Raw genomic sequence first — 14,567 nt, 5'->3', positions numbered from 1 at the left:
ATTATGTCTCTTCCATGTCTAGAAGTCCAATGGGATTTGAGCTAAAAAATGACAACCAAACAAAATTTGGTATTTCATATTCCTAGAAATGCTCAGCCGTCTTCCCTACTTTTTGCAACCAAACGGGAGAAATGATATCCCCCCCCCCCCCCCCCCCCTTAACGGTTTCTGTGAGAATGGCTTACTTCTTGAAGACGGTGAGCCCCATTGACGCTTACATTGCCAGAAGGGTTAACATACCTCTTCTCAAGAAGGTTGAATATGATGCCCCGACAACTCTTTCCCTCTGGAAAGGAAAGCCGCATCCGAGCTTTTAAGATGGAAAGGATTTGGAGGATTTAGAAGCCCTTTTATTTCCACATGGAAATGGCCTTCCATCTTGGATTGTCATTCCTCGTGGAACCAAACAGTGGAAAGTGGAAAATGTTGGAAAAGACTTTCCTTTCCACTTCTTTCCACCTCTTTCTTGCTATCCAAACAGACCGTAAAGGTTAAAGGGGTTAATTAAGAGAAGTTAAAACCCTATCCCTTTCCCCAACCCTTTGCCTTTCACTCTACTTTCACTTTTACCTTTCATGGAGAGAATGTAAAACCTAGAGAGAAAAACGTAGTGACGAAAATGGGGACTCTACCTTTCATGGAGAGAATGTAACACCTAGAGAGAAAAACCTAGGGATGAAAATGTGTCTTCACGGGAGAATCCAAATGCCTGTTTTGAGCTCAAAAATCAACTCACCAGCAGTAAATACACCAAAGTTCTACCCATTGGCAGCAATGGAGGGCAAGGTAAAAGTGAAGACCGTTTACTTCTCCTTAGATTGAAGATCGTTTCGCTGATCTATGATTTGGAAAATGACAAGTTACCCCTTATCGAGTTGCATGGTTCCATTTACTTACTTATATGGATAGTTCTTTTATTTTACGAATTTTATGCATGTTTTTTTTTATCTTTTTTACTTGATTGATAATCATATGTTTAGGAATTAATCTATCACACAATTCTTTAATATGTTCCTCTCAACTTAGCAAGTAAGCACCCATAAAACTGAAATGTGAAATTGAAATTGAAGACCTGCTGAGAACATAAAGAGGCGGACACGAGTAGTCACTCTCTCTCCCATCAAGGTATAGAAGTAGTGCTGCAATAGATATATAGGCACAATAATGACTGCTGCTCCAACGAATATGGGAGACATTCGTTGGACTTCATGCTTGATCTCTAGATTTTGATGAAAGTAGAACACATTCAGGATATGTGTAATTCCAAGGGAAAATAGAGGAGCTTTCATTCTTGCAAGAATGGACCCCACGAACCCAAGTACCGCAAGTGGCCACTCTGGGGCATTAAGTCTAACAAGTTTTGAAATTGATGGTTCTGTGGATGATCCAGGCTTAACCAAATGTTGACTTTTAGTCTCCAAATCTATGGGATCCATCGCTTCAGTCCATGGTTTTAAATTTCGGTTTCGGCTAAAATTTTGGAATTAGGGCGAAATTTGGTATTGACGCACAAAATCCCGGATTTTAGGGTCGAAATTAGTTAACGCAATAAAACATTCTTATTTTAATAGAAATTTAGACGAAATTCCCGAAATTAACAAAATTTTGTAAATTTCGGGAATTTCGGTTTCGGTACCTTTTCGTTTCTGTCCTCACTGAAATCCGAAATTTCGGATTTCAGTCGAAATTTAAAACCATGCTTCAGTCTCACGATGATCTTTTCGAATGGGTAGTTCTGAAAACTGTGTTACTGCGGCAGAGTCCCTGATGAACGTAATCCCACAAATTAGATTTGTGCAGAGAGCATGAAATTTAGTTTATGTCTTTAAGACCTCATCCTAATTTTAGAAACACTTACTCAGACTCTCTAAAACTTTCTTGGCTTTGATATCCATTGTTTTCTGATACCTACAAGCTCACTAGATTGGCATACTCTCCTTCTCCCTTAGACATTAATTCCAAATATGTGCCACTTTCAACAACTTTGCCATTCTTCAAGACGACAATGGTATCGACTTATGGGAGGGGTGGAGGGAAGTTTGCTTTAGTATGGAGGGGGGCCTCGGATTGTTCAAAGGTGGGAGTGGGAGGCTCCTCCTATTGGGATGCTAAAAATGAACTTTGATGGGTCGAGTCTTGGTAACCCGGGTCCAGATGGGGTTGGCGGTTTGTGCCAAGATGATTGTAGTAAAGTGGTGTGGGCTTATTCCGGCCTTATTGAGATTTGTGATGTGTGAGAGGCGGACATGAAGGTGGTATATTACGGCATTAAAAGACTTGATAATGAATGTATGGATCGTACCATTGTGGAGGGGGATTCACTTAACGTGATTCGGTGGTTGAGAGGGACGGTGGTACCCCTTGGAGATTTTCTTCTATTTGTGATGAAATAGAAGATCTAATCTTGAGCTCTGCTATAGTGTTTAATCATGTGCGGCGGTCGGCTAATGGGGAGGCAGATTCGTTGGCAGGGGGGTGCAGTTGTTTGGTTTTGGAGTGGTTTGATTTCCTTCCTCCATGAGAGTTGTATTGCTTTTTCCGATTTTTTTTATTGTGTTTCTTGTATCATGTTGTGGTCCTCCTCGGCCTACTCCCTTTTTTCATTCATAATATTATTCTGCCATTTCAAAAAAAGCAATGGTATCAACGTCACGAATTGTGGACAACCTATGTGCAACAACAATTGTTGTCCTGTTTGACATGATTCTCTCAAGTGCTTGCTGAATGACGAGTTCAGATTCTGCATCTAGTGCGCTCGTGGCTTCATAAAGTAGTAAAATCTTGGGGTTTCTTATAACTGCTCTAGCAACAGCAATTCACTGCTTCTGCCCTCCAGAAAGTTGAATTCCCCCGTCTCCCACCTTAAATCAACACAATGAAATTTATAAACGGATGTAAGATGGCTTTAGAGAAAATATATGCTAAAAATAGGACATCTTGTGCATTGATTTTTTTTTTTTTGAATGATAGACATCTTGTGCATTGTTCTTTAACCTAAGATGTAAAAACTGCTTCATTTAGCCCGAAATGGGAGAAAATTTTCATTCCGAACTAAAATCTGGAACGAAATGGCAATACTTTCCATTTCATTATGGATTTCAGTCATTTCGCTCATCTTGGATGAAACTGGAGATATTGGCCGTAATATTTCAATTTAGTCGTTTTTCTTCTACTCTTGTTTTTTTTTTTTTTTGAAAAGTTATACCTATATCTTTGGCACAAAATCATATACAAGATTTACATGGTTCAGCAAGGATACCTACATCCACAAGTGAGAACCCATTTTTCACTATGATAAAAAATTAAAAAGGTTACAATTAAGAACCAATATCAACATACCTGAGAAAACCAAAATGTATAACAAAGGCTACAATTAAGAACCAAGATCGAAAGATCTCAAAAGTATTACAAAGCTAACAATTAAGAACCATGACAAACATAGTAGCTTAGGCCCTGTTTGTTTTGAATTTTGAGTCCAAAACTGATTATTATACTCAAAATTAAACGTAATTTTGAGAGCAATAATCAGTTTTGGCATGAAGGAATGAAAATCTTCAATGTCAATGATGTCAGGGCCTAAAGAATGAATGGTTTAGATCTTTGAAGGCGTACACCATAAAGATGCATTTTAAAAAAAAATTATGTTGGTGGAGATACATATATGGTGTCATCGTATTACATCGGAGGGTTAAGATCATATATGGTGGAGATACATATATGGTGTCATCGTATATGGTGTCCTCGTATTACATCGGAGGGTTAAGATCATCGAGATAACTTTTGGGGCAAAACCTATTTACGATTGAAGCTCAACAAAAGAACAGTTTGGATCTTTGAACAAAGTAGCCCAGTGAAATATCAAATCCCCTCTTTAACGTTTCTCTTTGAACGTTATTCCTTTCCCATCCCTTGCCTTTCACATTTACCTTTCTATATGAAAATGGCGACTCTACCAACTCTACGTTTCACTCCCTTAGCCTTCAGTGTCCTTTGAAACATGGGAGAATCCAAGTGCCCTTTTTAGCTCAAACATCAACTCACCAGCAGTAAAAACACCAAAGGCAGCAATGGAGGGCTAGTTAAAGTGAAGACTCCATAGATTGTGACGATTTTTAGAGGGTGTGATATGGTAAATTACCAAATCACCTTTCCCTATTATAGCTATTCATTACCGTTGTGTATTTTCCCTTTACCAAATCACTACTTCTTCCCTGTTACAGCTCTTCATTACCGTTGTGTATTTTTCCTTAAATTAGCAGCTGCCTCTTTATCTCATATGTGTACCACTTTACCTTCATTATCTTTTTTATTACTCTCGTTAGTAGGAATTTGTATAAATTTTTGGCACTGATGTACTTTTGGAGCTATAATTTGTTGTGAAAGAATGCAAGATTCCAAAATTATAAAACATATCCCCTCAATGTGAAAGTCTCAAAGCATATTATCAGATTTCCTTAACTATCTAAGGTTTAAACAATGTCTTCTCATCATTAAACTCATTTCCATGTACATCAGTAATTTCGTTTTGGTAATCTTAGCCGGAAGGTTCATACAAAGTATTAAACTTCTCAAACCACAATTAGAACAAATTATGCGCTCTCATCAATTATCCATTCACAATAACTCCATGGGCTTCTAAATTATAATAAATTTCTATGAGTACAACCTGAATCATCATTCAATGTGTAATATGTGACAAGAAGTCAATGCTGAACAAAACATCAAATTAACCAAAATTTTATGAAGGAATTGGTGAATTCATTACATGGATTCAACCATTTTCAATCCTCAGAAATTATGCACATAATTTGGCCACAGTCCACATCCTAAGCTTGCATTGTAAGCAGTTGGGAGTTTAAATTACTATGTACATTAGAAGAGATCAGCCACTTTGTTGTTCATGGGTTTTTACTACCATTTAACATAGGAGCCGTTACCTTCAAAATACCACTTTTAGTTGAGGAAGTTACCTTCAAAATACCACTTTTAGTTGAGGAAGTAATTTATCATAAAGAATGTATGGATGTACCATTGTGGAGGGGGATTCAGTTAACGTGATTCGGTGGTTGAGAGGGGCGGTGGTGCCCCCTTGGAGATTTTCTTCTATTTTTGATGAAATAGAAGATCTAATTCTCAGGCTCTGCTATAGTGTTTAATCTATTGCGGCAGTCGGCGAATGGGGAGGCAGATTTGTTGGCAAAGGGGGGGCAGTCGTTTGTTTTTGGAGTGGTTTGATTTCCTTCCTCCATGAGAGTTGTATTGCTTTTTCCGGTTTTTTTATTGTGTTTCTTGTATCTTGTTGTGGTCCTTCTCGGCCCATTCCCTTTTTTTCATTTATAATATTATTCTGCCATTTAAAAAAAATAAAATGGTATCAACGTCACGAATTGTGGACAGCATATGTGCAAAAACAATTGTTGTTCTGTTTGACATGATTCTCTGAAGTGCTTGCTGAATGATTAGTTCAGATTCTGCATCTAGTGCCCTCGTGGTTTCATCTAGTAGTAAAATCGTGGGGTTTCTTATAACTGCTCTAGCAATGGCAATCCACTCCTTCTGCCCTCCCGAGAGTTGAGTTCCCCCCCTCCCACCTTAAATCAACACAATGAAATTTATAAACGGATGTAAGATGGCTTTAGAGAAAATATATTCTAAAAATAGGACATCTTGTCAATTGATTTTTTTATTTGATTAGGATTCTTTCCCTCCATAATTATTTTTATTTGATTCTATGTTTATCATATAAGTGCTCTATATAAGCACACAATGATCCTCTTGTAATAGGGTCCAAGAATTATTGAAATCTCCTAAATTTATCAGCACCCTAAATGGGATTACTAGTAATTAATATATTATAAACCTTATCGTCATATATATATATATATATATATATATATATGAGGAAAGTGTTGGTGAGCTTAAGCTCACCAAACTTATGGTGAGCTTAAGCGCCCAATCACATTGGGGCCTACTTTGTTAGGATGATCCAAAGCATTCATTTGAAAGGCCCTTACATAGATGGGGTGTGTACCAAAAATCAGCTCCATAGGATCATCCTAACCCATCCATTTGTGGAGGTCAAAATGGACAAACATTATTTGTCCACAAATCTGCCCATTTTTGTCCTTCACAAATGGAGGGGTTAGGATGATCTTATGGAGCTGATTTTTGGTACACACCCTATCTATGATAGGGCCTTGCAAATAAATGGTTTGGATCACCACAGAAAATGTGGGACCCATGTGATTGGGGTGCTTAAGCTCACCAACACTTTCCTCACATATATATATATATATATATATATATATATATATATATATATATATATATATATATAGAGGAAAGTGAAGCTACACCGCCGGTGTAGCTAACTTAGCTACACCGCCGGCTTAAAATACAATGGGCCCACATTGTTTTGGTGATCCAAAGAATTCATTTGATTGGCCCTCACATAGATAGGGTGTCCACCAAAAATCAGCTCCATAGGATCATCCCAACCCTACGATTTGTGGAGGCAAAAATGAACGTGTAAAAACCTTCACAAATTTGTCCATTTTTGCCTCCACAGTTTGAAGGGTTGGGATGATCCTATGGAGCTGATTTTTGGTGGACACCCTATCTATGTGAGGGCCAATCAAATGAATTCTTTGGATCACCAAAACAATGTGGGCCCATTGTATTTTAAGCCGGCGGTGTAGCTAAGTTAGCTACACCGGTGGTGTAGCTTCACTTTCCTCATATATATATATGAGAGAACATTTCCTACACACTTGCGTAGGTAAGTTACCTACACACTAGCTTAAAATATAGTGGGGGCCCACATTGTTTGGGTGATCCAAACAATTCATTTGAATGGTCCTCACATAGATAGGGTGTCCACAAAAAATCAGATCCATAGGATCATCCCAACCCTACAATTTGTGGAGGTAAAATGGACGTGTATAAACCTTCACAAATTAGTCCATTTTTTGCCTCCATAGTTTGAATGGTTAGGATGATCCTATGGATCTGATTTTTTGTGGACACCCTATCTATGTGAAGATCATTCAAATGAATTGTTTGGATCACCCAAACAATGTGGGGCCCCACTGTATTTTAAGCTAGTGTGTAGGTAACTTACCTACACAAGTGTGTAGGAAATGTTCTCTCTCTCTCTCTCTATATATATATATATATATATATATATATATATATATATATATATATATATATATATATATAAGAAAAATGATTGTGCGGTCGACCGCACCAAGCTTAGGTGCGGTCGAGGGCCCCAAACTCATGCGGGCCCACTTTGTTAGGATGACCCAAAGCATTCATTAGAAAGGCCCTTACATAGATGGGGTATGTACAAAAAATCAGCTCCTTAGGATCATCCTAACCCATCCATTTGTGGAGGTCAAAATGGACAGACACCGTTTGCCACAAATCTGCCCATTTTTGCCCTCCATTTTTGGAGGGGTTAGGATGATCCAATGGACCTGATTTTTGTACACACCCTATCTATGATGGAGCCTTGCAAATGAATGGTTTTGATCAGCACAAAAAATGTGGGACCCATGTGTTTGGGCCCTCGACTTAGGTGCGGTCGACCGCACAATCTTATTCCTCATATATTATATATGAGGAAAGTGAAGCTATATCGCCGGCTTAAAATACAATGGGCCCACATTGTTTTTGTGATCCAAACCATTCAATTGATTGGCCCTCACATAGATAGGGTGTCCACCAAAAATCAGCTCCATAGGATCATCCCAACCCTTCAAACTGTGGAGGCAAAAATGGACAAATTTGTGGAGGTTTTTACACGTTCTTTTTTGCCTCCACAAATCGTAGGGTTGGGATGATCCTATGGAGCTGATTTTTGGTGGACACCCTATCTATGCGAGGGTCAATCAAATGAATTCTTTGGATCACCAAAACAATGTGGGCCCATTGTATTTTAAGCCGGCGGTGTAGCTTCACTTTCCTCTCTCTCTCTCTCTCTCTCTATATATATATATATATATATATATATATATATTGATAGAAGGATTTGAAGTAATGAAAGCACAATTCATGAGAAGTATAAGTAAGCTGAATAAGCAGGTGTTGGATATTTTAAAAATATTTTTATTGTTTAAAACTATAAAATTTGTTTTTATCATTCAAAAGCTACTTATTTTGTGAAAGTGTGTTTTCATGTATTTTCAATTTCCATAAGTGGGGGGTTAGGGTCTCATTTCAAACAAGTTTTAAGAACTGTCTAAGATTCCAAGAGTTACATTTCCGTTAAAGTAACCTGCACAAGTGTGGAAATAAAAGTCTTTAAAACAGCCTCAATTGGCTTTCTGTCATGTTCTTTTCTCGGATGGGAAACCAAAGATAAGACTTCTATGTAAGGGCCACTTGGTTGTCCGTTCTTTTTTTTGTTTGCCAAGTTTTGGGAGCCGTAGAATGTAGATCAGATAAATGGCCTCCTTGTAGTAATCTTCACTTGGGTCATTGGAATGATATTGTCACCCATGTGTGGGTGAATTAAGGAGTTTTTGTTACAATGGGCCATGGAGTGATGATCAAGCAATGGCTCCTTTGACCACTCTCCTATAGGTGGTGAAATGATATTGGCACCAACATGGAAGTTTGGGTGGGCATCTTCTCATATAGGGGTTGTAATGATATTGACACCCATATGGAATTTTGGATGGACATCGATTGAACTTAAAATAGATTGAGGGAGGGGACCATCTATGTTTTTTGCTTCTCTTCTGAATATACACTAGGGTTTCTTTTGGCTAGTGGAGCCATCCAAATAGTGGGCCTGAAATGCAGTGAGCATTTCCTTCCCTTCATCTCCAACTTCCATCTAAGAACCATTATCAGTTTGGGCACTCATTCCATCAACCGTACATACACATCCAAGTGAGTTGGGGTGCTGTTTTCTACAACATTACCAATTCAATGTATTTTATTTTGTAAGGCTTTTTATTGTCATCCCTCAATACTGTTTCTGAATTGGAAGGAGGTTCATCATATGATTTTCTTTGTAGTACTTAGTTAATACATGGTGGGTTGTACATGAAAGTGATGAACCTTATATGAATGTTCAGCTCTGTTTCACCTAGTGTGGGCTGTGATGTTAAATTGATTACAAGCTGTGTTTGGAATGGTGTAAATTTTGAGCAAAGAGGTTACCAAGAGCTCTTACAGTGGTATCAGAGCTAAATCATGCCAGCCTATGTCTTCCGCAGGGCAGGGCAAGATTGCATGCCAACTGCTTGCTGTGTGATCCGTGAAGACACAAACTTCTTATGAGTGCCCGTGATTTGAGAGCTCGACAACAGGAGTTGATTCGTCAGCAACCTGAGAGGGCACATGGCTTGATCTTCTCCATAAACGCAAAATGCCAGGATCTGGACGGTGAATGCGGATAGTGGCATTTCAAACGGTATTGAGATGTTTATGAACAGATTGTTCAGGCTCCCCTTTTTGAGATGAGTAGTTATTTCTTTGCGCCCTTGCGAAAACCAGTTACAAGGGCACCCTCATTGGTTTATCTAAGAAAGTGGCACAAAAATATAGAAGTTGGGTTTACAAATGCTGAACTAAATGAAAGATAAATGTACTTTATGTTGGGTATATAATATAACCTTATTATGTTCTAATATAAGCCCAATAAGATAATTGACTGGTGTAGTGGGCCTATTTGGGCTAGAGCCCATTAACATATTAAAACCCTAGTGTATCTATATATATAGGGGCTGGAGGCAACAAACTTGGTATTCCAAACTAGATACCTTAGATGTAATGCTTCAAGGACCTAATTCCTCTAACAATAGTTCGGTATAAAGCATGTTTAGTAGCTAAGGGCTATACTCAAGTAATTGGGATAGACTACTTTGATGTTTACTCACCAGTCTGTAATTTGACAACGATAAGAATTCTTCTTGCTTTGGCTTATTGAGAAGTGATGTAAAAATGACTTTCCTTAATGGAGACCTCACAGAGGAAATCTACATGAACCAACCTGAAGGGTTTGTCATGGAGGGTTTCGAGAACCAAGTTTGTAAGTTACACAAATCTTTGTATGGTCTTAAACAAGCACCTAAATTGTGGCATAAAAAATTTCGCAAGGTAGTAAAGAGCTTTGATTTTCAGACCAGTTACTCAGATAAATGCCTTTACTTTCGTTCTGTGTCGAATAAGGTTGCGATTATTTGCTTGTATGTAGACGATATGTTGATTCTTGGTTCCGATCTCTCTGTGGTGAGTGACGTGAAATCCACTTTGGCTAAAGAATTCGACATGAAAGATCTTGCTGTGGTTGACATCATTCTTGGTATGAAAGTAAGTTTTGAAAGGCAAGGGATTACCCTTAGCCAAGTCCATTATATTGAAAAACTACTTTCAACATGGGGATACAGTGAGTGTAAACAGATTGAGACACCATTTGATTATACCAAGAAGTTGATCTCTAATGAAGGAGACAGTGTGAATCAGTTAGATTATTCTAAATTGATTGGTAGTCTCATGTATGCTATGAATTGCACTTACAGTTGATATGCTGAGTCGTTTCACTAGTAATCTTGGCCATGAGCACTGGGATGCCCTTATGAGGCTGATGAGATACCTTAAGGGTACTCAAGGATATGTTCTATGTTCTATGTTCTAATGACCATCCTCCTATCCTGGAAGGATATTCTGATGCATCATGGGGCTCAGAATTAGGAGATAGTAAATCTACCAGTGGTTATGTTTTTACACCGGGTGGAGCTGCTGTTGCATGGAAGTCAAAGAGACAGACTTGTATTACTCTGTTATCTATGGAATCGAAACTTTATGCTTTAGCTTAGGAGATGAAGCAGAGTGGATAAGAGATCTGATCCTGGACATTCCATTGACCCATTTAAAGATTAACTCTTTAAGTTTGTTCTGTGATAATCAAGCTACAATTACGGTTGTGAAATACTCACTCTTTAATGGTAAGAAGAGGCATGTTAGGCTGAAACATGCCATGCTGAATTATCTTATAGAACAAGGTATTATCACTTTGGTTGATGTGAGATCGAAGGATAATATGACTGATGCTCTTACGAAGGGACTGAACAAAGATCGAATATTCAAAACTGTGAGGGAGATGGGGTTAAAGACTATGTAGACGTGTCTTAACCTACATTCATGTTTTTTCGAATCTCCCTATCTTGGCCAAGATAAGCACTTGATATGTTTCAATTATGTTTACAGTTGTCTTTATGTCATTCCACATTTGATGACATGTCCTTCTTGAGAAATGTTGTTTCATTCCAAACTTGATGATACAGCTTAACTCAATTTGGATATGATGCTTGTAACATTCCAAATGGAAACATGGAATTGTTCTTTGTAAAAGAAACTGTTTAGGTCTTGTTCTTGATTGAATCTTGACATTGATGCTTATTGATATTGATATTTATTTTTCAGCCATTATGAAATTGTACTAAGTTCTTTGGTAGAACTAGATACTTTTAGTAAAATACACAAATGATTGGATTCATTTTTAATGAAATTCATATTTGGTAATTTACAAGAATTGACGAAAATAAAAGAGGTTGCCTCAATTTGGATCTTGATGAGGATGACTTACTTGATGAGTGAATCCTTATAGAGCAGTGGGAACTATTATTTTATTTTCAGTTGATTAAATAGGTCACCTACATGTGAAACTGCTTATGTTTGAGTTTAGATTATTTTTAAAACTCTTAGCTAGCCTTTAACGTATTCTTGTTTTCAGTTGGATTACAGATCTTTATTGATATGGTAATATGAATGATTCAATAATTTTGTTTAGACATCACATTAACTATCTATTGGATTGTGCTATATGTAGAACATAGGAGGAGATTGTTGGGTATATAATATAACCCTATTTTGTTCTAATATAAGCCCAACAAGATAATGGACAGGTGTAGTGGGTCTATTTGGGCTAGAGCCCATTAACCTATTAAAACCCTAGTGTATCTCTATATATAGGGGCCGGAGGCAATAAACTTGGTATTCCAAACTAGATACCTTGGGTGTAATGCTTCAAGCAACCTCTTGCTTGACCTACTAACACTTTATTGATAATGACATATAGGTGGGCCCTTGTAATTGGGTTCTTGTAAAGGCGCCCTTCAGTCTATCATTCCTCCTCACTTACAATGCTTATAAATTGAAAACTTAAAAATTAACTTAAGTCCTGAGTAATTAATCTCATTCGCTCATCTTAAAGAACTAAAATAAAAGCTAAAAAACTTGACTAAACTAACAAAAACTTCTCCCAACTGACATAAGTGGAACAACCACTTCTTTTACATGTAAAAACTCAACAAGGGTTTTATCTTACCCCTTATTTACCCTCATGAAAACACACCCTAGAGGTATCTTTCTACTGTGCAGCATCACATTCTTCTAAAGGGGGCAGATTTTTCTACTATCTTCTAAATCTCAAACTAACATGCTTGAAAAAAAAAACCAAAAAAGAATAGAAAAATTGAAAGATTCAATCTCAAACTTACATATTCAAATCCCAAGTTCTTCTCTTTACAACTAATATTTATATGTACATTATTACACTACACACACCCTCACCCTCACCCTCACATAATGGCACACGATTTGGGGTTCTCATCACTGAAGGCAGTAGAGAATCGTTCCTCCGTGGAACTGGCACGTGCCAACGAGTTCAAATTCGGATCGTCCATCACATTTCGTACATACCCAGGTGGGGCCTTCTTATCGTACGCACCCGGCGCATACGGATGGTATACGACATCGTACGGTACGTAGGGCCACAGATCTGCTTTCTTCCCAGTTCGCCACCTCACCCTCTTCAATACCTTTTTGGGGTCCACATACCCCACCACCGTTAATTTCTGTTGCTTCCTGTCTACATCTATCTCATTCACACCTGCACAAAAAGGGGTGGAAATATCATTTCCCTACATTCACTATATTGTTCTTCAGTTTATACACCAAATATTCGGTGTATGCACTACTCACCTTTCATTCCTTCCACGGCTTTCTTCACTTTCCTTTCACACCCTTCACAGTCCATTCTCACTTTTAATTCCACTGTCTGATTAATTCCATTCCACCCAAACACTTTTCTGTTAGCACTCTAGTAAAACAAAACTCAAAAAATAAAAAAATTCATTTGTTTGGATTGCAAGAAAAATATTTCTGATGGGAAAAATTTTCTTGGGAATTTTTTTTTCTTTGCAGGATTTAGAGGGAAATGATATGATCATGGGAGATTTTATATGGTGTAAGCCACTTACAGTCCCCTTATTTTTTCAAAAAGTACTGTACGGACCACATGATAGGATGATCCAAACCGTCCATGTGATGAGACACAACGTAAATAGGTTGTGCCCCAAATATCATTCCCAATGGATGATCCTAGCCCTCCGATCTATGAAGAACTGCAAATTATAGAAACCCATATAGATCGGAGGGCTAGGATTATCCTCTGGAAATGATTTTTGGGGGCACAACCTATATACGTTTGTTCCACCACATGGACGGTTTGGATCATCCTATGATGTGGACCGTACAGTACCTTTTGAAAAATAAGGGAATATAAGAGCTTACATTACACCATACAAAATCTCTGATTATGGTTAATTTGGAAGGATATTATCATAAATTGTAAGTCTCTCTAAACAAAATTTGAATTGGGTTTGTTCCAATTATCTTTTTTTTCAAGCCTAAAAAAGTAAGAAAATTTAGAAATATTTTTCCTTCCCTAACTTTTCCACAAAATTCTTGCCATACAAACATGACCATAGTTCTTTAATTGGATTTTACCACCCAATGAGTTGCAAATTCCAATCAAAGAAGCTTAAAATAGAGAGAAAATGTGTGCTTATAAAAAAAAAAGCAAGAGGGTATTAAGAAAGAAAAATAAGAAAGAGAAATAAGAGAAAAATCTCTACATAGGAAAGTTTTTCTTTTAAACTGACCTGTAATTGCTGGCCTTTCTTGAGCTTCTTTCTGGATGGGATTCGAAGTAAATCCGAGACGTAACCCAAAGCACCCATTTGGAAGAACAATCACACACAAAAAATTAGAGAACTAGGGCCTTCTATATATGCACAATTCTTTGAAAAAAGACCTCTCTTTTACTGGGTTTGGTAAATTCGCACCCCATGTAGGATAATTCGCACCCCTGTCAACATGAGTTGATGTCAAAAAGCGTTCAAGTCTGCCGCAGTTATCCGACAGGGGGTGCGAATTTATCATTTACCCTTTGACTGCATTATTATCGGTTTGACAGCTGATTGCTTACACGTGGCACTTCTGTCACGTGGGATCTTCTCTGGATTACACGTCTCGTAATGGCTCCGTGGAAGATAGGCGGTGGACGCAACTGGAGTTTATCGGCCGACCCACCGACGAATAATCTGGATGTGAAAGATAGTGGGGCCACCTGCAAAATTATGAGGATATCGTGTATTTATGAGTCAAAAGGTAGGTCCCACATTTTTTAAGATATGATAGTGGGACCCACTAGTCCACCACCATACCATCACCATGTGAGAAACTTGTCTGTTTTTCCTGAATTGAAA

At 37.8% G+C, this 14,567-nt stretch overlaps 1 protein-coding gene across 1 annotated transcript; it reads right to left on the bottom strand.

Annotated features, from left to right (window-relative positions):
- Positions 1-12,482: 12,482 nt before the first annotated feature.
- LOC143886195 (heavy metal-associated isoprenylated plant protein 26-like) lies at positions 12,483-14,150 on the bottom strand. Its single transcript, XM_077390147.1, has 3 exons — positions 13,962-14,150; positions 13,000-13,075; positions 12,483-12,907 (listed from the first exon to the last, which is right to left on the bottom strand). The coding sequence occupies exons 1-3, from the start codon at positions 14,037-14,039 to the stop codon at positions 12,597-12,599; spliced, it is 465 nt and encodes a 154-aa protein (XP_077246262.1). The 5' UTR covers positions 14,040-14,150; the 3' UTR covers positions 12,483-12,596.
- Between the last annotated feature and the right edge of the window lie 417 nt (positions 14,151-14,567).

The sequence above is a fragment of the Tasmannia lanceolata genome, unplaced genomic scaffold, assembly GCF_043159265.1.
Source record: "Tasmannia lanceolata isolate RefF3 unplaced genomic scaffold, GAP_Taslan_0.1 ptg000011l, whole genome shotgun sequence".
In the NCBI taxonomy this organism is placed as follows: Eukaryota; Viridiplantae; Streptophyta; class Magnoliopsida; order Canellales; family Winteraceae; genus Tasmannia; species Tasmannia lanceolata.
This window is presented reverse-complemented; position numbering and strand designations above follow the sequence as displayed.